The 22,755-nt window shown below is 37.1% G+C and overlaps 1 protein-coding gene across 1 annotated transcript; it reads right to left on the reverse strand.

Moving 5' to 3' along the window:
• Positions 1-9,839: 9,839 nt before the first annotated feature.
• On the reverse strand, positions 9,840-19,401 carry LOC141398412 (very long chain fatty acid elongase 7-like). Its single transcript, XM_073975697.1, has 4 exons — positions 19,339-19,401; positions 19,154-19,259; positions 10,249-10,440; positions 9,840-9,916 (listed from the first exon to the last, which is right to left on the reverse strand). Exons 1-4 carry the CDS (start codon positions 19,399-19,401, stop codon positions 9,840-9,842), a joined length of 438 nt encoding a protein of 145 aa, XP_073831798.1.
• Positions 19,402-22,755: the final 3,354 nt, after the last annotated feature.

A 22,755-nucleotide genomic window follows, 5' to 3' on the forward strand; every position in this document is an offset into this window, starting at 1 on the left:
CGGCCGGGCCGAACTTGTTATATCCTCCACCACGAATGGCTTTTAAGTAAAATGGAACAATTAGTTTATTTCGTTTTGTGTAGAAGACTTAATACCAAATTTCAGAAATTTCGGTAAAATAATGTCGCTAACCTTCAAAATACCGAAATTCAGGAGGTACCGTTCTATGAGGAGCTATATCAAAACGTCGATCTATACCGACAGATTTCTGGCGTAAAGTTTTTAGACTCAAAGAAGACTAAACACCAAATTTCTGATATTTCAGTAAGATAATGTGGTTGAAACCTAAAAAATACCGTAAATCAAGAGGTACGCTTCTATGAGGGAATTAGGAAGACGTGGACCTATACTGATAATTCTTTTCTGGAACATAATTATAACCCCATGAAAGACTAAACAAACAACAACAAATTTCAGTCATTTCGGTGGGATATTGACGTCTCATCTTTCACAATTACGAAAATCGGGGGCTATATCGAAACGTGGACATAAACCGACGAAATTCAGTCAGAAAGGGTTTTCCAAGTTTTACCATTTTTAACTCGGAAAGCGTTCCTTAACCCAAAAAAGTAGTAAAGCTGGAATCAATTTTTAAGAGAGTGAGAGAGGAGAGAGAGCTAAAATGGCTCTCTCTTTTACTACATTCTGCTCGACATATTTCGTTGTGTAAAAAGTGGAAAATCTATCATACTGCTGATTTGATATTTATTTGACAATTAAGGTAAAAGGAAACCAGTAAGGAAAGGATCAAAGTCGGCGGGGCCGACTATATGATACCCTACACCACTGTGAATATGTAAAATATAAATCGGAGCTATATCCAGATCTTAACCGATTTTGATATAATTTGGCACATTTATTTCCTGACCGAATTCAGTCACACATTCCAAATATCATTGAAATCGGACTTATATAGCTTGTTTGGAGCAGCAAATACGCGAAATCGGCCGTAAATATATATGGGTGCTATATCCAGATCTTAACCGATTTTGATATAATTTGGCACATTTATTTCTAGACTGAATTCAGTCACATATTCCAAATTTCAAATCGGAAATATATAGCGTGTTTGGTACAGAAAATTCGTGAAATCGGCCGAAAATATATATGAGAGCAATATCCAAATCTGAACCGATTTCTATATAATTTGGCACACTTATTTCTAGAGCGAATTCAGTCAAACAATCCAAATTTCATCAAAATCGGACGTATATAGCGTGTTTGTTGCAGCAAATTCGTGAAATCGGGCGAACATATATATGGGAGCTATATCCAAATCTGAACCGATTTCGATATAATTTGGCACATTTATTTCTAGACCGAAGTCTGTCACACATTCCAATTTTCATTAAAATCGGACATATATAACGTGTGTGGTACAGAAAATACATGAAATCGGCCGAAAATATATATGGGAGCTATATCCAAATCTGAACCGATTTCTAAATAATTTGGCACACTTATTTCTAGACCGAATTCAGTCAAACATTCCAAATGTCATCGAAATCGGAAATATATAGCGTGTTTGGTACAGAAAATACGTGAAATCGGCCGAAAATATATATGGGAGCTATATCCAAATCTGAACCGATTTCTATATAATTTGGCACACTTATTTCTAGACGGAATTTAGTCACACATTCAAAATTTCATCAAAATTGGACGTATATAGCGTGTTTGGTGCAGCAAATACGTGAAATCGGGCAAAAAAATATATGGGAGCCATATCCAAATCTGATCCGATTTCGATATAATTTGGCACGATTATTTCTAGACTGAATTCAGTCACACATTCCAAATTTCATCGAAATCGGACGTATATAGCGTGTTTGTTGCAGCAAATTCGTGAAATCGGGCGAACATATATATGGGAGCTATATCCAAATCTGAACCGATTTCTATATAATTTGGCACACTTATTTCTAGACGGAATTCAGTCACACATTCAAAATTTCATCAAAATTGGACGTATATAGCGTGTTTGGTGCAGCAAATACGTGCAATCGGATGAAAATGTATATGGGAGCTATATCCAAATCTGAACCGATTTTCACCAAAAGCAATAGTGTTCTTCCTATGGCTAAAAAAAGTTGTAGCTCCCAATTTTCAGCTGAATCGGACAAAAAATGCGACCTGTACGTTGCGAACAAAAATACATGGACAGACGGACAGACAGACGGACGGACATGCATAAATCGACTCAGAAAGTGATTATATGTATATCCCCAAAAGGAACTACGGGTCTGGTTGCCCCATTCAAGTGATGTCGTCCTAGCATTTTAGTGACATTTTTAAATATTGGGGAGAAGTACCGGAAGTTGTGGACCGGTATTGCCCCATGAAACTAAGTTTGGATATAATATGACGAAGACCAAATATTGGACCAAATCGGTTGAACAGTTCGAGAGTTACAGTTCTCTCTGACCGCCACATATGGTGACATAGGGGGTTTTCTTACACCTTACGGGCTGTTTTCCCAAAAAATATGGACTCGCCCTGAAAAAACGTTTATCGTCTAATTGAGGTAGCGAATGCAAATCGCTTCAACACAAATCAAAGTGATTCGAGAGCAGGTCTTAAAGTGAACTTATCCGAAATTTTGTGTGAGAGGTACCAGACGGAGGAGACAAATATAGTCCATATTCGAACCTGATCTATATCTGGTAGATGTATAAGGATGTGCAAAGTATGGATCACATCGGTCAATCCCTTCAAAAGTTATCGTGCGTAAAATTTTTCCGAACATTTTTCAACTTTTTTGGGGGAGGTAACTTCGAATTTAAACTATGTTTGGACAAAATATTACGAAGGCCAAATTTTGGACCGAATGTACAGATGCCTTCGAGAAGTATCTTGCGTTCCAATCAATACACACGGTGTCTTAGGAGCTCTTTGCAACTTTTTGGCTATTTTTTCAGGAAGTATGGACTTGCCCCTGATGAAGTTTGTACCGTCGTATGAGGGGCAGTGAATACAATGTGTTGCAACAAAAATCAAAGCGATTCGAGAGCAGGTCTCAAACTGAACTATTCCGAAATTTTGTGTGGGAGGTACCTGAAGGCGTGGACCGATTGAGTCTATATTGGAACCTCATCTAAGTTTGGTAGAAGTATCACGATGTGTAAAGTATGGACCAAAATCGGTTACTCCCTTCAAGAGTTATCGTGCGCACAAATTTTTCGAACATTTTCGAACTTTTGTGGGGGAAGTACCGGAAGGAGTGGACCGATATAGCTCATCTTCGAACCTAAACTAAGTTTGGACAAAATATTGCGAAAGCCAAAATTTAAACCGAATCGGTTCATCCGTTCGAGAGTTATCGTGCGCTCCAGCCAGCCAGACAAACAGACGGACGGACATTGCTCAATCGACTCCAAATTGTGTGAAACCCATTTCGTCCAAACATACTTGGGGTCTAAAACCATTATTTCGATGAGGCACATTTTGCCCGTATGAAAGTGTATGTATATACCCTCGTTAGCATAAATGCTGAGGGTATAAAAACAGTGAAATTTATTTTGTTTGTTATTTTTTATACCCTCAGCATTTATGCTAACGGGGGTATATACATACACTTTCATACGGGCAAAATGTGCCTCATCGAAATAATGGTTTTAGACCCCAAGTGTGTTTGGACGAAATGTGTTTCAGACGATTTGGAGTTGATTTAGGCATGTCCGTCCGTCTGTCTGGCTGGAGCGCACGATAACTCTCGAACGGGTGAACCGATTCGGTTCAAATTTTGGCTTTCGTAATATTTTTCCTAAACTTAGTTTAAGTTCGAAGATGGGCTATATCGTTCCACTCTTTCCGTTACCTCCCCCATTAAATTTCGAAAATGTTCGGAAAATTTGTGCGCACGATAACTCTTGAAGGGGGTAACCGATTTGGTACATACTTTGCCCATCGTGAAATGTGTACCAGACTTAAATAAGGGTTCAATATGGACTTAATCGGTCCACTCCTTCGGGTACCTCCCACACAAAATTTCGAAAAAAGTTAAGTTTAGGGCCATCTGTCGAATTGCTTTAATTTTTGTTTTAGCAATTTGTATTCAATGCCCCCCATACGACGGTACAAGTTTCATTAGGGGCAAGTCCATACTTCCTGAGAAAATATCCTAAAAGTTGCAAAAAAATCCTATGACACCGAAATATAATTCTTGAACGGATCTGCCGATTCGGTCCAAAATTTGGCCTTAGTAATATTTTGTCCAAACATAGTTTAAGTTCGAAGATAAGCCATATCGGGCCACTCCTTCAGGTAACTCCCCCACAAATGTTCAAAAATGTTCGGAAAAATTCTTCGTACGAAAACTCTTAAAGGGAAAGGCCGAATAGGTCCATACTTTACACATCCTAATATATCTACCAGATATAGGACAGGTTTAAATATGGACTATATTTCCATCCGGTATTCCATCCGGTACATCCCACACAAAATTTCGGATAAGTTCACTTTAAGACGGGTGCCACCGTGGTGCAATGGTATGCACGTCCGCCTTGCACGCAGAAGGTCGGTGGTTCGATTCCCCGGCCAGTCAACATCAAACATTTTTCAACGGTGGCATAATACCCCTCAGTAATGTTGGCGACATTTCCTGAGTATTTCAGCCTTGAAAAACTTCTCCACAAGTGGTGCCTTAAGACACGCCGTTCGGACTCGGCGATAAACAGTAGGTCCCATATCATTGAGCTAAATATGAATCGAGCTAAATCGGAATCAGCTATCGAATCACTTTGATTTTTGTTGAATCAACTTGCATTTGCTGTCTCAATTAGGACAGTAAAAGTTTTTTCAGGGGCAAGTCCATACTTCTTGAGGAAACAGCCCGAAGAGTGTAAAACCCTCTATGGCACCATTGAGATCCACTCCTTTCGGTTCCTCCCCAAAAAATTTGAAAGTATTCGCTAAAATGGTACGCGCGATATCTCATAAACAGGTCAAACCGGTTAAGGGTCTGTTCGAGGATCATTTGAAAATTTTTACCTAGTGGTCTTTTTTACAGCGATATCATGTTTTTCGTAGGCAAGTACATGCTTCCTGATATAATGGTCCAAAACCTCTGAATTATATGGTGACCAACTAAAACGACAGGTGGTCGCGATGTCTATCGAATGACACCCAAAATAAGACCCACTTCAAAAATTGACTTTTTCGGTCCATTCCTTTAGATATCTTCCCCGCAAAACTTTTTGAGTTTCTATCGAAATCAATATTTTTGCCGGTTCATACGCCCAAAATTTAAGACTCCCAAAATATAAACGTTTTTGGAAAAAAAGTGTTTCAATGTTTAATGGTGCAAAAGCTCTAAATTCTACGGTGACACACTGGCACGAAAGGAATGTCTCCCAATATAAGATCCTATCTCAAAATGGACAATGTGAGTCCATTCCTCCTAGTACCTCCTCCACAAGAAATGTGTATTTCAATCCAAATCCATATTTAGCTAGTATTCGATCTGTCCATTGATGCAAGTTTCAATTCACACAGGCTGCCGGCAAAGCCGACTGATCCTTTTTTACTTGTTTTTAAGCAGCCAAGTTTGTTTTTTTGAACAAAGCTAATACCAAATCTTCGCCACTTCGGTGGGTTGTTGTGGAGTAATATAAAACTCTATACCAAATTAAAAAGCTCTATCTTAAAAATTGCGAGCTGTATATTGATTTCAACAGACGGACGGACATGGTTATATCGACTTAGAATTTTACCCTGATCAGGAATATATATACTTTATAGGGTCTTACTTACTTATTTACTTAGCTTGCCCATTATAGAACAATTGTTTGTTATTCGCATCTCGTATAAACTTTTCCAGCAGAATGTGGAAAAGATCACACGAGTGACCATCACCTTGTCTGAAACTTCTTTTGGTACCAAACTCTTCGGAGAGGTTCTTTCCTATTTTAACTGACTATAGAGTATCAGTTAATGTCATTCTACAAAGCCGGATGAGCTTTGGAGGGATTCCAAATTCAGACATGGCTTGGAATAGCTATGAACGTAGGGGGCTGTCGAAGGCTGCTTTGTAATCAACAAAAAGGTGGTAAGTGTCAATCTGCATCTCTGTGGTCTTCTCCAGGATTTGCCGCAGGGTAAATATCTAGTCAATGGTGGATCTGACAGGTCTAAAGCCGCATTTCATTGACCATAGGCTTTAGTCGTTCGCACATTATCCCTGACACTATCTTGTAAGCAATAGGGAGAAGACTTATGTCCCTATATTTATAGCACACAGTCTTATCTACTTTCTTGTGGACAGGGCACAGGATTGCTCACCTGATGAATACACCTTATTAGCGTGTCGCCTGCTGTTTTGAACAGCTCGACTGGTAAGCCATCGGCTCCTGCTGCCTTATTATTCTTCAGCCGGTTTATGGTTGTCTTTATGTCATCTTGGCTGAGCGAAATACATTTAATACCATCTTCTGGGATTGGATCTGTGGTATCTTTGCCGTCTTCGCTACTATCGGATACCAACAGTTTGGAAAAATTTTATTTCCATATCTTGAGCACACTGCCTGAATCAGTTACCAAATAACCTTGCTGGTCCTTACAGGAGGATGTGCGTGTACCAAAGCCATCAGTTTGAAGTTTCACTCTTTGGTAGAACTTGCGGACTTTATTCTGGCTCCTGTACATCCCGACTTTCCATTTCTCTCTTATTCCTGCGGAAAAGACCTTTCTCTTCTCTCCTTTTCTCCCGATACCTCTCTCGGGCGCTACGATTTACTACTTATTGTAGAGTAGCTATATGCCCCATTTTTTTCTTCGCACGACACTCCTGGTCATACCATGTATACCTTGGTGGAGGTCCCTGTATCAAAGTATGGATTTTGCGGCTGTTTTGCATGGAGTGCGTAATATTATGATGATATGTTATCGGGACGAGGAGTGCTTTGATTAAGCAGTTGGGCCAGTTGAGTGGAATATGTTGTGGCTATCTTTTGTGATTGCAGCTTACCGATGTCCAACTTCCGTGTTGTATCTGTTCGTGCTTTATTTCCAACGTTTAGACGGGTAAGTACCTTTGCTCCGACAAGGTAGTGGTCCGAATCTATCGGGAATGTTCTGAGACACACTTCACGCCTCAAGCATTTTGCTCAACCAATTTACTCCAATTTCTTGTGAATTTAATTGTGCTAAGTACACCCTAGTCTGTCCATAAAATACTCGAAAAATAAGCGAAATGGGGTGAACCAAATGCTTGAGGTGTGAAGTAAGAGGTGAAGTGTGTCTCAGAACATACCCGTATGTTTGCTCCTCGAAATGATCATACATCCAACACGCTCGATGAATGTCTTCCATCTATGATCAACATGATCAATTTGATTACTTTTTCTTTGATATGGAGACAGCCAGGTGCCCTTATGAATATCGAGATGCTTAAATTTGGTACTACTAACTACCATGTTTTTGCAGCTGCAAAGTCTATCAGCCTTAAACCATTGTCAGATGCTACACTGTGGGGACTGAATTTCCCGGCTGTTGGGCCAAAGATATTCACCTTTCCTATTTTGGCATTAAAATCGCCAAAGCGCTCGTAAAATATATCTTTGGTCTGTTCGTCCTTCTCTGTCTAAATCTGATGTTGAAGAATTTTGCTTTTAATCGAATTGTAGCGAGTCTTTCATTCACTCGGGTGAAGCTGGAGACCAGATGTTTTAACCTTCGACTAACTACAAATCTGCAACCAAACTCATGCTTTGTGTCATGGCAGCTATAATACAGTGCGTCACCTTTAGGTGCCCAGCAAAAAAATTCCTCCCAAAATCATGAGTTTTGTAAGGGATTTTTGGCAGCCGTAACTACTCACAAACCCCCTTTCTTCCCCATTATTTTTACAAGGGCATGTCGCACTCCGTTTGTAGTTATTTTATGACCACTAGAATAACTAGTTATTCTGTGGCCAATAGAAGTTGAAAAGTAAGGTGAAAAAATTATATTTACAGAACAGTTGATGTAGAGAAATTGTTTTTAATTCATCAAACTTCTTACTTTTATTTTACTTTATTTTATTTCGCTGTCTGCCCGAATTGAACCCACGAACCCTCTGATTTCTAGCCAAAGACACTACACACTGTGCCACGCACACGAATAAAAAGGGCTGCTTAAGAACTTAAATGTGCAGTGCACATGTGCACCACGAACTGTTATTTTTTAATTAACAAAAACTCGCGTGCCGACGGTGAGCGTTGAACACACAACCCTAGGATTTATAGTCGGACACACACACTGTACCACCGTCCTCATTACTTAGTGAGGAGTAAATTGAGTAGGTTTGCCTTGCAAATTTTTAAGAAGTAACCCATTACTTTTCAGACTACTTGTAATGCGAAAAGAATCTTGTTTAAATTATTTTGTAATGGGTTGCGTAATGACTAACGGATCCGAATTTGCGCTAGGTGTTGTTGTGACGCCTTTCCCAATCTATCGTATTTCTGGTATGACAGTAATGTCAAGTACATCTGTCAATGCCTATATTGCACCTTCTCTATAAAGAGTGCGAACATTCCAGGTGCAGATTCTCAGACTATGACCCTTTAAACGTTTGCGGGGTTTGTCAACTTTAGAGGGGTTTGTTTTTCTTTTCTTTCGTTTTTATTCCCTACACCACTATGTGGGGAGGGTATTATAAGTTGGTTTTGGCCAAAAAGTTTGTAACGCATCGAAATAATGGTCGTAGACCCATACTTATATATACCAAAATGAATGTCTCGACGAGCTGAGTCGATCTGGCTATGTGTGTCCGTCCGTCTGTCCATCTAAACCTTGTAATCACGCTACAGGTCGCAATTTTGATCGATGAAAGTAGAAGATATCACCTTTCAAATGACGTAAAGTAGGTTCTCGTAGGTGATCAAACAACGAAAATATCACAATAGTCGCAAATAAAACCCAAATGTTCATTTTTGCGATTTTAATTATAATGACGAATATCACATCTTTGGCCGGGGACTTTCCAAATGCAAAGCCTGACTATGAAAGAAGAAGATCCCATCTTTACAATGATGCAAAATAGGCAAAGTTGGCGTAGGCAGTCAAATAATAGAGATATCGGAATAGTCGGTAATGCATCCCTTATTTCAACTTTTTCTGCAATCACACTACATGTCGGAATTTTGATCGGATCATCACGAAATTTTCTCACGGAAATGGAAGCCTATTGATTTTGGTGATGTCGATAGTAGTCAAATATAAAATTAAATATTAATTATTTTGGTTCAATTCGCCTTAAGTCATTTGGTATAAAAGCCATATAGGTGAAAACATTCGTATCTCACTAAAATAAATGTTTTCGAGTGAAAAGATTATGCACAGAGTTAGTGGTGTAGGGTATCACATAGTCTGCCCCGTACCGACTATAACCTTTTCTCACTTGTTCATAGTTGGCTGCTTTTTCTAGGGAGTGTTGCTAACCCGACGCCCAACTCCAAGTTTTTAGCGTTCTTATGGGTGAACGCGCGGCATATGTTAGATCGCTACCTTTAATGGGTGTTAAAGGCAGCTCCCCAGGTGACACCACCGGGAGGTCAGTGTCCACTTCAGATGAAAGAGGGAACAAGATAAATCATAGATTTTGCCGTGTTAAAGCCGGTCAGGACCGTTCCTTGGTATCTTTCATCCCCTTATTGAGATCTAAGGAACTTTTTTCTAGTTGGTGTTTGCTTAAATTTTAATCGGTTAGATATCTGCAGACTAATATCCGAGAATAAAATTATAATGGAAATTTGACATTGACGATTTTGACCTTGAAGATGAGGTTGACTGGATTTTATGTGTTTACAATTATTATTCTTAAGAGCTACAGCTTTGCTTCCGCGAGTAAACCCAAATTCTTAGCCGTTAAGAAGATATGTGCCTGACACAATGATCTTTATTAACATCAAAGCTTCAGGCTTTTGGGGGCCCATAACTGCGAAAGATTATGTGATAGGGGAAAACGCCTGGACACGTGACTTCTTATTTTTGGTCTTCTATCACGCTGCGGTGTCAAAAAAAAATGGCTAATAATTTTCTTGTCCCATAGTGAAATCCATCGAAACAAAATGAAATAATAAAATGTGTAAAAATGTTTATTTTTTATTGATAACAATGGAGCCTTGAAGCCAATTACAAAAAGTCTTAAAATTTATGTTTTTACTTTCCGACTTTTTTTAATATAAGCATTATAATAAAAATGTCCAAACATTGCAATCATAAAAAAATTCTGTATATAGGCTATCCACATCCAGAACGAATTAACACCGCAATTATGGACAAGTAATGGAATTGAAAAATGTATTGCCACTATGACAAATTGTATTAACTGCATACTGGTCAATATTTTTTTCAATGGGGTTAAATCAATCTTCGGCTTGGTGGCAGCAATCAGATAATATGTGTACATAACAACGTGAACAAACGAATTCAATATACCCGCTAATGTTGCATGTGAGGCTGAAAAAAAAAAAACAAAACACAATTAAAACCAATTATTCGAAGCAGAGCAATAAAAACAACATACATATGAATTAGACAATTTTCAAAGAGAGGTATTCTTCTTTTTTTGAATTCTTTTGAGAGAAAAAATTATTTGTGAACCAATATGCGTTGACTCTGAATACCGTTGTCGCATACTGGTTTAGAAATCGAGGTACTGGTAATATTTGGTCCAAACTTAGTTGAAGTTCGAAGATGGGTTATATCGGACCACTCCTCCCGGTACCTTCCCCACAAAAGTTCGAAAATGTTCGGAAAATTTGTGCGCACGATAACTCTTGAAGGGAGTAACCGATGTGGTCCATACTTCGCACATCGCGAAATTTTTACCAGACTTAGATGAGGTTACAATAAGGACTCAATCGGTCCACTCCTTCGGGTACCTCCCACACAGAATTTCGAAAAAGTTCAGTTTAGGACCAGCTCTAGAACCGCTTCGGTTTTTGTTGTAGCATGTTGCATTTCACCGCCCCCCATACGACGGTACAAGTTTTATCTGGGGCAAGTCCATACTTCCTGAGAAAATAGCCCGAAAAGTACAAAAACCCCTATAACACCGTGTGTAGTGGTTAGAGCGCAAGGTAACTCTCGAACGGACATGCCGATTTAGTCCAAAATTTGACCTTCGTCATATTTTGTCCAAACTTAACCTAAGTTCGAAGATAAGCCATATCGGTACATTCCTTCAGGTAACTCCCCACAAAAGTTCAAAAATTTTGGGAGTTCAATTATGCGCACGATAAGTTTTGAAGGGAGTGACCGATGTGGTCCATACATTACACACCTTAATGTATCTACCAGATGTATATCAGCTTTGTATATTGATTATATTTGTCCACTCCTTTGCGTACCCCGCACAAAATTTAGGAAAATTTCACTATAAGACCTGCTCTCGAATCACTTTTATTTCTGTTGAAGCAATATGCATTCGTTGCCTCAATTACGACGGTAAAAGTTTTTTCAGGGGCAAGTCCATTCTGCTTGATAAAACTGCCCGAAAGGTGTAAAAAACCCATAGCACCATATGTACTCGCTGGAGAGCACTATAACTCTCGAACTGATCAACCAATTTTGTCCAAAATTTGGCTTTCGTCATATTTTGTCCAAACTTAGTCTCATTTCGAAGATAGGCAACAACTTCGGGTACTTCAACCTCAATAAAAAATTTCGATAAAAATGCAAAATGGAGTGCACGATGTCTCTTGAACGGGGCAACCAATTTGTCCAAAGCTTTGGATCTCCTATATGTTGTCCAAATTCAGTTTAACTTCCAAAATAACCGATATCGATTTTCTGGTCCAAAATTTATGCGATGACCCACTGGAATGAGTAGTGGGCGCGATATCTATCAAAAATTAGATCAACTTTCGTAATGGACTATGTCGGTCCTTTCCTTTAAGTTCCTCCTCCGCAACACTTTTGAATTTTTATCCTAATCCACATTTTTGTCGGCAAGTTCAAATGTCCAAAAGGGCCACAAAATATTGAAAAAACCCTAAATACATTCGATCTGTCCGTAGATGATAGTTTAAATTCAGATATGCTGAGCGTATATCTCTGTCGGCAAAGCCGACGGATACTTTTTTACTTGTTTAAAGTGTTTTTTTTTTTTAATTGTTGTCTTATTAGAATGAACGTCATTTACTTGTGGGAGTTTTATATAATTGACTTAATTGAACTTATCATGACCTAAGGATTTTTGTATTGAAAAAGTGATATCTAGCGAAGTCCACACGCATCCAACCAATATGCTACGATCGTTTCGCTGGTGGTTTAAGCCAGCTCATCAGGCATATTTAGATGTGGTGCTAAACAAAGGCTGAGTTTGAAAACTTGTATTTGCAGATGTGAAGTATTTTTGAAGCCTTTGTACTACCAAGTCAGCCTAGTGTCTCTGCGCTTCCTAGTATCCTTCGTCAATACACACATATACAATCCAAGACTTTTTTCTTCATGAATTGTAATGCCTTCCAGTTCAAAAGTTTGATAGATTGGCATTTTTATTTAATTGTTGTCTTATTAGGACGAAGGTAATTTATTTGTGAGAGTTTTATTTAATTGAATTAATTGAGCTTATCTTGATCTACGGAGTTTTGATTTGAAAAAGTGATAATTTTTTAATTTTTGCCTTATTAAGGCGACGGTCATTTATAGTGATATTTAATTAATTCTCTTTCGATTTGAGCTTATTATACATTGAAAAATTAAGAGTCTACCGAAGTCCCACACATTCAACCATTACGCTACGTTTCACGGGTGGTTAAGCCGATCTTCAGGCGTATTGAATGTTGGTTTTGTGGCAGACGAAGGCAAAGCTTGGAAACTAGTATATACAGTATCGGCCAAAACTAAAGCACCCCCTCAGTACATATTTTTAAAATGAAATTTTTTTTTAGAAAACAAAGTTGTAATTTGTATTTGTATTTTTCGTTTTCTTTATTTATATCCATATTAATAGAAAACACAATCAGAATGTATTCAGAATGTAATAAACAAAAGTTAAAATTCAAAAATCATTTTAGGTCGTAAATGTAACCGGACAAAACTAAAGCACCCCCCTATTTGAAGTATAACAAAAACCATTGAAATCAATATTTCGTTGGGCCTCCTCTATTCTGGATGACACAATCACATCTTTTAGACATAAAGGATTCTAAATAATTAATTATTGCAGGCGAAATAATTGATTTTCGGAAAATTTAGCTTAAATCCTCAAAATACTGAAAATCCGAACTTATCGCTATATGGGGGCTATACCCAAACGTGGACCTAGGACAACGATCTTTGGTGGATATGTTTTGTGACCACTAGGAACCCTAAGTACCAAATTACAGCTAATTTAGTGGGGAAATATGGCTTAAAAATTCAAAATACCGAAGATCGGAAGGTACCGCTATAAGGATGCTATACCAAAACATTACCCGATATTGTTTATATCCATTTAAAAAAGATACTACAGCCTCTTCTGTTCAAATACAAAATCGCTTAAGTTTAAAAATTAGCAAAAGAACGATTCACAAAAGAACGGTAGACGTCGGCTTATTCAGTCGACGACGACCAACAAGCAATATTTAGGATTTAACAGTTGCCCACTTGGTACACGTCTTTTACCATCTGAATACATTAAATTAAATATAGCTTCATCGGAAAATAGCAGTATCCTCCATTTTCTAATCCAATTCACTTTTAGTCGATATTAAAGGTTTCTTGCTGGTCGTCGACTGAATAAGTCGACGTCTACCGTTCTTTTGTGAATCGTTCTTTTTCTAATTTTTAAACTTAACGATTTTGTATTTCACCAGAGGAGGCTGTAGTATCATTTTCGGATGGATATGAACAATATCGGGTAATGTTTTGGTATAGCATCGTTATAGCGGAACCTTCCGATCTTCGGAATTTTGAATTTTTAAGCCATATTTCCCCACTAAATTAGCTGTAATTTGGTACTTAGGGTTCCTAGTGGTCACAAAACATATCCACCAAAGATCGTTGTCCTAGGTCCACGTTTGGGTATAGCCCCCATATAGCGATAAGTTCGGATTTTCAGTATTTTGAGGATTTAAGCTAAATTTTCCGAAAATCAATTATTTCGCCTGCAATAATTAATTATTTAGAATCCTTTATGTCTAAAAGATGTGATTGTGTCATCCAGAATAGAGGAGGCCCAACGAAATATGATTTCAATGGTTTTTGTTATACTTCAAATAGGGGGGTGCTTTAGTTTTGTCCGATTACATTTTCGACCTAAAATGATTTTTGAATTTTAACTTTTGTTTATTACATTCTGAATACATTCTGATTGTGTTTTCTATTAATATGGATATAAATAAAGAAAACGAAAAATACAAATACAAATTACAACTTTGTTTTCTTAAAAAAAATTTCATTTTAAAAATATGTACTGAGGGGGTGCTTTAGTTTTGGCCGATACTGTATATCGCACGTCATTAGATAAATGCATATGCGAAATTTTGTCAGTTAATTGAAACTCCAAACTTTTCCTATAGTCCTGCTTGGTAATCCTATTTTTCAATGTTCACAAATACTATGGTAAGTTTTATTCCTACGTCATTAGCAATTGTTTTCCTATATCAGAAGATTTTGATCATCAATTGTTGTCTACCAAAGTTTTTACAAGTTGATGATGGCTCAGAACGCTAAGACGCCGGCAACCTTGACACTCAGTTGTCGGAGACCCAGGTTCGAATCCCAGCCTGGCTCATGCTGAAATAATTTTTTTATTTTTGCCTTATTAAGGCGAAGGTCATTTATAGTTATATTTAATTAATTCTCTTTTGTGTTGAGCTTATTAGACCTATTATAGGTTAGGAATAAAAGTTACCATAGTATTTGTGAACATTGAAAAATGGGATTACCAAGCAGGACTATAGGAAAAGTTTGGAGTTTCAATTAACTGACATAATTTCGCATATGCATTTATCTAATGAAGTGCGATATATATAGTAGTTTCCAAGCTTTGCCTTCGTCTGCCACAAAAACAACATTCAATACGCCTGAAGATCGGCTTAACCACCAGTGAAACGTAGCGTAATGGTTGAGTGTGAGGGACTTCGGTAGACTCCTAATTTTTCAATGTATAAACAGGTCTAATAAGCCCAACTCGAAAGGGAATTAATTAGATAATTTTTTAATTTTTCCAATAAAATATGAAATTATCTCAATCCGTTCAAAAGTTACAGAGGTTTGACCAGAAAAAAGCTATTCTGAATCAATGTGCGCCGCCAACTTACAAAATTTATTTTGTCATCAACAAAAATACTATTTATTTCTCTAAAAAAAGGCAATGTGTTTTTAACACATACATATTTACCGCTCCTACAATTGTTTCATTGCTCTGTTACAGGCTGAGGTTATAAATCTGTAGGCAAAGCTGACTGATACTTTTTTAGTTGTAGTATATAATTTCTTTGCCATTGATAATATTTTTTTATACCCTCCTCCATAGTATAGAGGGCATAGTAAGTTTGTTTTTCCGTTTGTAACGGATTGAAATAGTCATTTGCGAACATATAAACTACTATATTCAAAAACTGCGTAAAAGCATTGCCTCCATTATCCGGGAAAATCGGTTATCCGTAATACTTCCGGTCCCGACCATCATGGATAATCGTTTAGGACCTGCTCTTGAATCGCTTTGATTTTTGCTGTAGCAACTTGTATTCACTGTCCCCCATACGACGGTACAAGCTTCATCGGGGGCAAGTCCATACGTCCTGAGAACATAGCCTGAAAGTTGCAAAAAAACCATGACACCGCGTGTAGTGGTTGGAGCACAAGATAACTCTCGAACGGATCTGGCTATTCAGTCCAAAATTTGGCCTTCGTAATATTTTGTCCAAACTTAATATAAGTTTGATGATAACCTATATCGGTCCACTCCTTCAGATACCTCCCCCACAAAAGTTCAAAAATGTTCGGAAAAATTGTGCGCATGATAACTCTTGAATGGAGTGACCGATTTGGTCCATACTTTACGCATCCTAATATGTCTACCACATATAGATCAGGTTTGAATATGAACTATATTTGTCTACTCCTTCAGGTACCTCCCATACAAAATTTCGGATAAATTCACTATAATGCCCGCTCTCGAATCACTTTGATTTCTGTTGAAGCAACTTGCATACGCGGCCTGCTTTACGTCGTCAGTTCGAAGATGGGCAATATCGGTATTTCCCCCGATATTTAAAAATGTCACTAAAATGGTATGAACGATATATCTTGAACGGGGCAACCTATTTGGTCTAAACTTTTGATCTCCTAATATTTTGTCCAAATTTAGTTTAACTTCTAAAATGGTCCATATCGGTCTTCTCCTTAGGGTACCTCCCACACAGAAGTTCAACATGTATGCCTAAGTGCAGTTTAGGGTCTGTTCGAAGATCCTTGGGAAATGAACACTGTTGCTATTCGTATGGTCCCGTTCACAGCGAGATTATGTTTTCCATGAACAAGTCCTACTGATTAAAAAGTTACACTATGACCCACAAAAGTGACTAGTGGGCCCTATATCACTCGAAAAGATATGACCCCCAAAATAAGATCAACTTCCATAATGGACTATTTCGGTCCATTCCTTCAAGTACCTCCTCCGCAACATTTTGAACATTAATCCTAATCCACATTTTTGTCGGCAAGTTCAAATGTCCAAAAAGAGCCACAAAATTCTGTACGTCGATAAAAGTTTCGATTCATATAGGCTGAGGGTATATCTCCATCGGCAAAGCCGTCTGATACTATTTTACTTGTTCCATAGTCCGCATATAACGGTACCTCCGGATTTTCGGTACTTTCAGGATTTTAGAACTACCTGTAGTTTATTAGTTCAGGTTCCCATAAAAAATCCCCACCAAAAAATTAACACAGTCAATGTTTTTGTATAGCCCCATATAACGGTACTAGAGATGGGCGCGCGCCTAAAAATTTAGGCACTAACATGCACGAACACGGACCAAAATTTTTATGCACAATCACGCACAAACACGGCGTTTTTCGAGAAGGCACGAACACGCACACTCACGCACGAAATTACAAAAAAGGAGAAATCGATACAGGTGTTTTTAAAAAATATTCATATGTACATCTAATTTTTCTATTCTTATTTAAAAACATTATTTTGTCCAAGTTAGAACTCAGAAAAGAGATGACCTGGCTAAAGAACATAGAAGAATGGACAAAATATAATAATTCGGCAAACCTTCTAAATGCGGCAAGAAATAAAAACACTTTTGAGATAATTGTTAATAATTTATAAATATATAGTACTAAATAATATCAAATTTAATATGTATATAAATAAGTAAATGAAATGTACCTCGATATAATTGTATGGTCGCTTACATTCGAAAATCGAATTAGCAAATAAAGAAGAAAAAGAACTCAAAAGTCTAGTACGCCTTTCGTTGAGAATATTTCCAGATGTGGGAAAAAATCTCTCGCTGGTTCCTGAGCTAACGAGTATAGCCAAAAATTTCCTGGCTATCTGTTTTAAATATTTTAGATTACACTGTTTCCAAAAGTTTAAAACATTAGTCTGACTACATACGGCACTCGAAAATATGTATCAATTTCTGTATCAATTGGAGACTTTTTCATTTTTTGCATTTTTGCCATTTTGATCCAAAAACTCTGATAATTCGTGTAAATGTGGCATTGTAATTTCCTGCTCATCATATGTTCTCGCTTTGTATATCAAGAAATATTGTTTTTACATTAGCTAATAAAAAATCATCTTCTTAAACGGCGGAAATAAAAACGTCCCTATAAGATGTGTCATTATTGGTATAAAGCGTTTAAGCAATGATTGTTTAGTTTTAGCTTCCAAATCTTTCATGAATTGAGAGTCAATGGTACCAATTGAGCAGACTTTCAAAAGTTTTTTAGACCAAAGCATAGGCTAATGAATATACAGACGACGGATTACTCAATTTTTCCGCGGTCAAGTCACTCAAACCCAAAAGCTCAAAAAAGGTCGAAGACGATTTTTGGGGAAAATGACAATATTATCTTGGATATTTTTGTCTGAGGATATAGTTCCCATCAAAAACTAACCCTATGTAGACTTTCGTCAGAACAAAATATTTGTTAAGTTGTATTTTTTGGCATTTTATATTGAGTTTCTTAGTTACCACACTCAATTCGAACATACTCGGTGAGAGCATTCCGGCGTCTATGTCTTCATTAGTCTATGTACCAGACTAAAAAAACGAAGCAAATAATTTGAGGAATATTTTGGTCGGTTTTATATTCTTGTTCGATGTTCGTGTTTCGATGCACGACTTCTAAAGGGAGACCAAAAATTTAGCACGATCGTGTCACATAGTGCAGATCGTGTTTAGTCGTGTCGTGCAAAACCGTGTCGAACAAAAACACACGATAACGCACGGCCAAAAATGCATTCCGGCACGACACGCACAAACACGGCGTATTTTTAGAAAGCACGAACACGCACTACTCACGACACGACACGCGCCCACCTCTAAACGGTACCTCCCGATATTCGTTGTTTTTGGTGAGTTTTAGCAAACATTTTTAACCGAACTAGCTGTTATTTCCATTTGAGGTTCTCAGTGGTCACAAAACGTATCGACGAATAATTGTCAACATAGATCCATGTTTTCGAAGTTCAAAGTGGTCACGAAACTTTTCCTCCAAATATAACCAACTGTCTGGAGTTTGGCCGAACTATATGTAATTTGAAATTTGAGATTCCCAGTGGTCACAAAATGTTTCCATCAACAATTGTCAACATAGGTCCACACTTTGATATAGCTCTAATATAAAGGTGGCGCCCGATTGAAGAAGTTTTTAATACCCAAAATATTTCAATTAAAAATTGTGGACAGAAAAGAAAATTAAATAATATGTGATATATGGTGGAGGATATTAAAGCTGGGTACACATTGTCAGTTTTGAATGACAGCTTTGTTGTTGCTTGCTAGTGTGGCCGTTCATTTTTGTCATTCATCATGCAATCGCAAAATATTTTGTGGTTGCTGGACGGTTTGACAGTTATCGATAATTGCGAAATATCGACATTCAAAACTGACAATGTGTACCCAGCTTAAAAGTTGTATAATAATTTCTGCTTTGAATTTGGCTTTCTTTACCATTCTTCTTATTTAAACATTCTATTTCAACAAATACTTACCAAACATTTGCGACAAATACATATAAGTGCCAAAAATCATGCACGAGTGATGATATAGATGTAAGAAAGTCATTTGATTATGTTTCTTACGCAAAACGAAAAATACCTGCAAGAGTAACGTTATGAATATAATTAGTTACAATTAGCTATGTCTGCATATCAAATTCATTCCATTTTATATTTACCGTATCAAAGAAATCCAAATATTTTGATACATAATACAATACTCCTGGTCGAACTAGCCTCATTGTTGCTGGTCTTCTATCGTGTGGATTGTATGGTTCACACTTTAAACTATAATCCGATCGCATAATGGTGTAGCGGACAATTTCATAAAATATAAAAGCGTTTAAAGAGATTTGTACAATGTTGTACAATTGCATAAACTTCTCAACTTTAAAAGGTTTTCTGTTTTCCATGAAATTTTTTCCCACTACCAATATTAAAAATAAATAGAAGAGTATTGAGGCAAACATTAGCCATGGACTGCCTAATACAGGATGTGTTGTTATGCGTTCATCTGGAAGAAAAGGAAAGGCAACGTATATTAAATGTCTGTTCTTCATTAAAAGTTGTCAAGTTTCCTTGAAATGTGAAAACTTGGCAACATTAAAAACTATTCCAAAATCTACACAAATTGGAGAAATAATATCAGAAATATTTTTTTTACATAATTTTTTGGTTTCCTTATTTTAGTGGTTCATAACTGATAGCCATAGCAATTTTCTCCAAGAATTCGAATGAAACACATCTATATCTAACGCACACATCACTTGCCTATTCTTAAAGTTTTAACACCATGCACAATTCCTTGATATAACAGCTTTAGCAGGAGCATTTTTAGTTTTTTTTTCCTCTTCACCGATTAGAGCACTTAACACTTAGAACGTCTGGTAAATTAATAGCAACAGTGACTAGAATTTATTTAGCTTGAAGATAAAGTTTGCAATGCGATTTTATATAGCATGCGTCTCTATCTAATGCTATTCATGCTGTTATTTATTCTAAGATACATAATAATGCAATTGAATCAAATCTTAATTAACATACAGGTGGGCGGCTAAATGTTTTCAAATGCGTAAAATGAAAATGATTTAATATACAGTGTTTATTTGCACAATATAATATGTAAATACTACGTGTTGAGATTTTTCTTGAATCTCTGGCTGTTGAAGACACTTCTTATTTATGTACATATGTAGAAGGCTTTTGCTATTACACGGTGCTATTGAAGCAACTTTAAACGGAAGGTGCTTACACCTGGGAAGTTTTTGCGGATTCTGAAACTACAATGTTCATAGATGAGGAAACTCAACAAACAAACAAAAAATCGCCGGAGCGCTTTTTAAATAAATAGCGATTCAATATGACATTTTTAGGGGTTGTTTTGGGTTTGATTTTGCTTGGAAACAGCAAGTCCTATACAAATGGAACTTAACAAAATTTCTAGCTGTGAAAATTCTCTACAAGATTGGCTTTGGCATATTTTCCCTAGGTTGTACCGTTTTTGAGATATATAAGTTTAATTTGGGAAATTGCAGTCATGACACTGTGAAGATACAGTCAGTACCAGAGTACGTAAAAATACTTTAAATAACATTTCCAATCGTTTCGTTTCGTATTTTCCATAGGAACAATACAAAACGAAACATAACCCTCGTTGGCCGAGCTCGCTGTTTAGTTTTGTTTTGTTTACATTCGTGAGTACGAACAAAACGAAAAACGAAAAGTACTCAACTCCACAAGAGCAGATAGAAAACGGAATAGTACGAAACACATGTGAATAAATCAAAAACGTTTGGTGGTTGATAAAATTCACTGTGGTATGCTGATTGGTGGTTGATAAAATTACTGTGGTATGCTGATGCTCTCTTATAGGGTTGTTAAGCAATCACATGTGTGTGTGTGTCTGAGTGTGTCATTGACAATACGCACCGCAAACGTTTCCCAAAAATACTTCTTGTTTCGGTGGTGAATGAAACAACTCGGCAAAGCATAACCGAAGTTACATTTCCGCAATCGTACGGTTTCCATCATTTTACACTGAAAAGTTTGTGTTTTTGTTTTGGTTGTGAGAATGAAACGATTCAGAGAAACTGAAAAGTTTATGGCTTTGTGTGATTGGTACGGGAATCGTTTTGCTTGTTTCCGTTCATTGGTCAGTACATTGACCCAATTTGAAATTCTATATCTCAAAAACGTTAAAACCTACGAAAATACCATTAAGGCCAATTTTGTAGAGAATTTTCATAGCTACAACGTTTTTTTTTTTTTTTGTTCTATTTCGATATGGCTTGCAGTTTTCAAGCAAAATCGCGAAAACCTAAAAAAACCATTAAAAATACCGACTTGAATCACGATTTATTTAAATAGCGCTCCGGCAATTTTTCTTTTTTTGATTTTTCTCATCTATGAACATTGTTGTTTCAAAATCCGCAAAAACTTCCCAGGTGTACGCACCTTCCAGTTAAAGTTGCTTCAAGTGCAGCGTGCTTATGAAAACATTTTGTTCCATTAGCCGAACAATGAATAGATTTCCAAACGCACGGCTTTTTTATACCCTCCACCATAGTATGGAGGGTATATTAAGTTTGTTCTTCCGTTTGTAACGCATTGAAATACTCATTTGCGATCCTATAAAGTATATATATTCTTGATCAGGGTAAAATTCTGAGTCGATCTGTGCATGTCCGTCCGTCCGTCCGTCTGTGGTAATCACTCTAGCATCCACAAAAATTGAGATAGAACGCTGAAATTTTGGGAAAATGCGTCTTTTGTTTGCAGGCAGGTCAAGTTCGATGATGGGCTATATCGGTCCACGTTTTGGTATAGCCCCCATATAACGGTACCCCCGATTTACGGTATTTTGACGTTTTTAGCTAAATTTTCAGACCGATTTAGCTATAATTTGGCAGTTAGAGGTCTTAGGCGTCACTAAACTTATATATCAAAAGTTGCGGACATAGGTCCACGTTTTGGTATAGCCCCCATATAACGGCACCCCCCGATTTACGGTATTTTGACGTTTTTAGCTACATTTTCAGACCGATTTATCTATAATGTGACATTTAGGGTTTTTAAGTGTCAATAAACGTATATCACAAAAGTTGTGGACATAGGTCCACGTTTTGGTATAGTCCCTATATAACGGTACCCCCGATTTACCGTATTTTGACGTTTTTAGCTACATTTTCAGACCGATTTAGCTATAATTTGCATTTAGGGCTCTTAGGCGTCACTAAATTTATATCTCAAAAGTTGTGGACATAGGTCCACGTTTTGGTATAGCCCCCATATAACGGTACCCCCTGATTTACGATATTTTGACGTTTTTAGCTAAATTTTCAGAACGATTTAGCTATAATTCGACATTTAGGGTTTTTAAGCGTCACTAAACTTATATAACAAAACTTGTGGACATAGGTCCACGTTTTGGTATAGCCCCCATATAACGGTACCCCCGATTTACGGTATTTTGACGTTTTTAGCTACATTTTCAGACCGATTTAGCTATAATTTGGCATTTATTGCTCTTAGGCGTCACTAAACTTATATATCAAATGTTGTGGACATAGGTCCACGTTTTGGTATAGCCCCCATAT

This window comes from Musca autumnalis, unplaced genomic scaffold, assembly GCF_047663935.1.
Source record: "Musca autumnalis isolate F117 unplaced genomic scaffold, ASM4766393v1 scaffold_3, whole genome shotgun sequence".
In the NCBI taxonomy this organism is placed as follows: domain Eukaryota; kingdom Metazoa; phylum Arthropoda; class Insecta; order Diptera; family Muscidae; genus Musca; species Musca autumnalis.

Coding starts and splice junctions, on each gene's coding strand:
- LOC141398412 (XM_073975697.1), bottom strand. CDS start 19,401: ATGAGGCTAGTTCGACCAGGAGTATTGTATTATGTATCAAAATATTTG. Junction 19,260..19,338: donor ATTTGGATTTCTTTGATACG/GTAAATATAAAA, acceptor TTACTCTTGCAG/GTATTTTTCGTTTTGCGTAA. Junction 10,441..19,153: donor GTATTTGTCGCAAATGTTTG/GTAAGTATTTGT, acceptor TTTTTTTTTCAG/CCTCACATGCAACATTAGCG.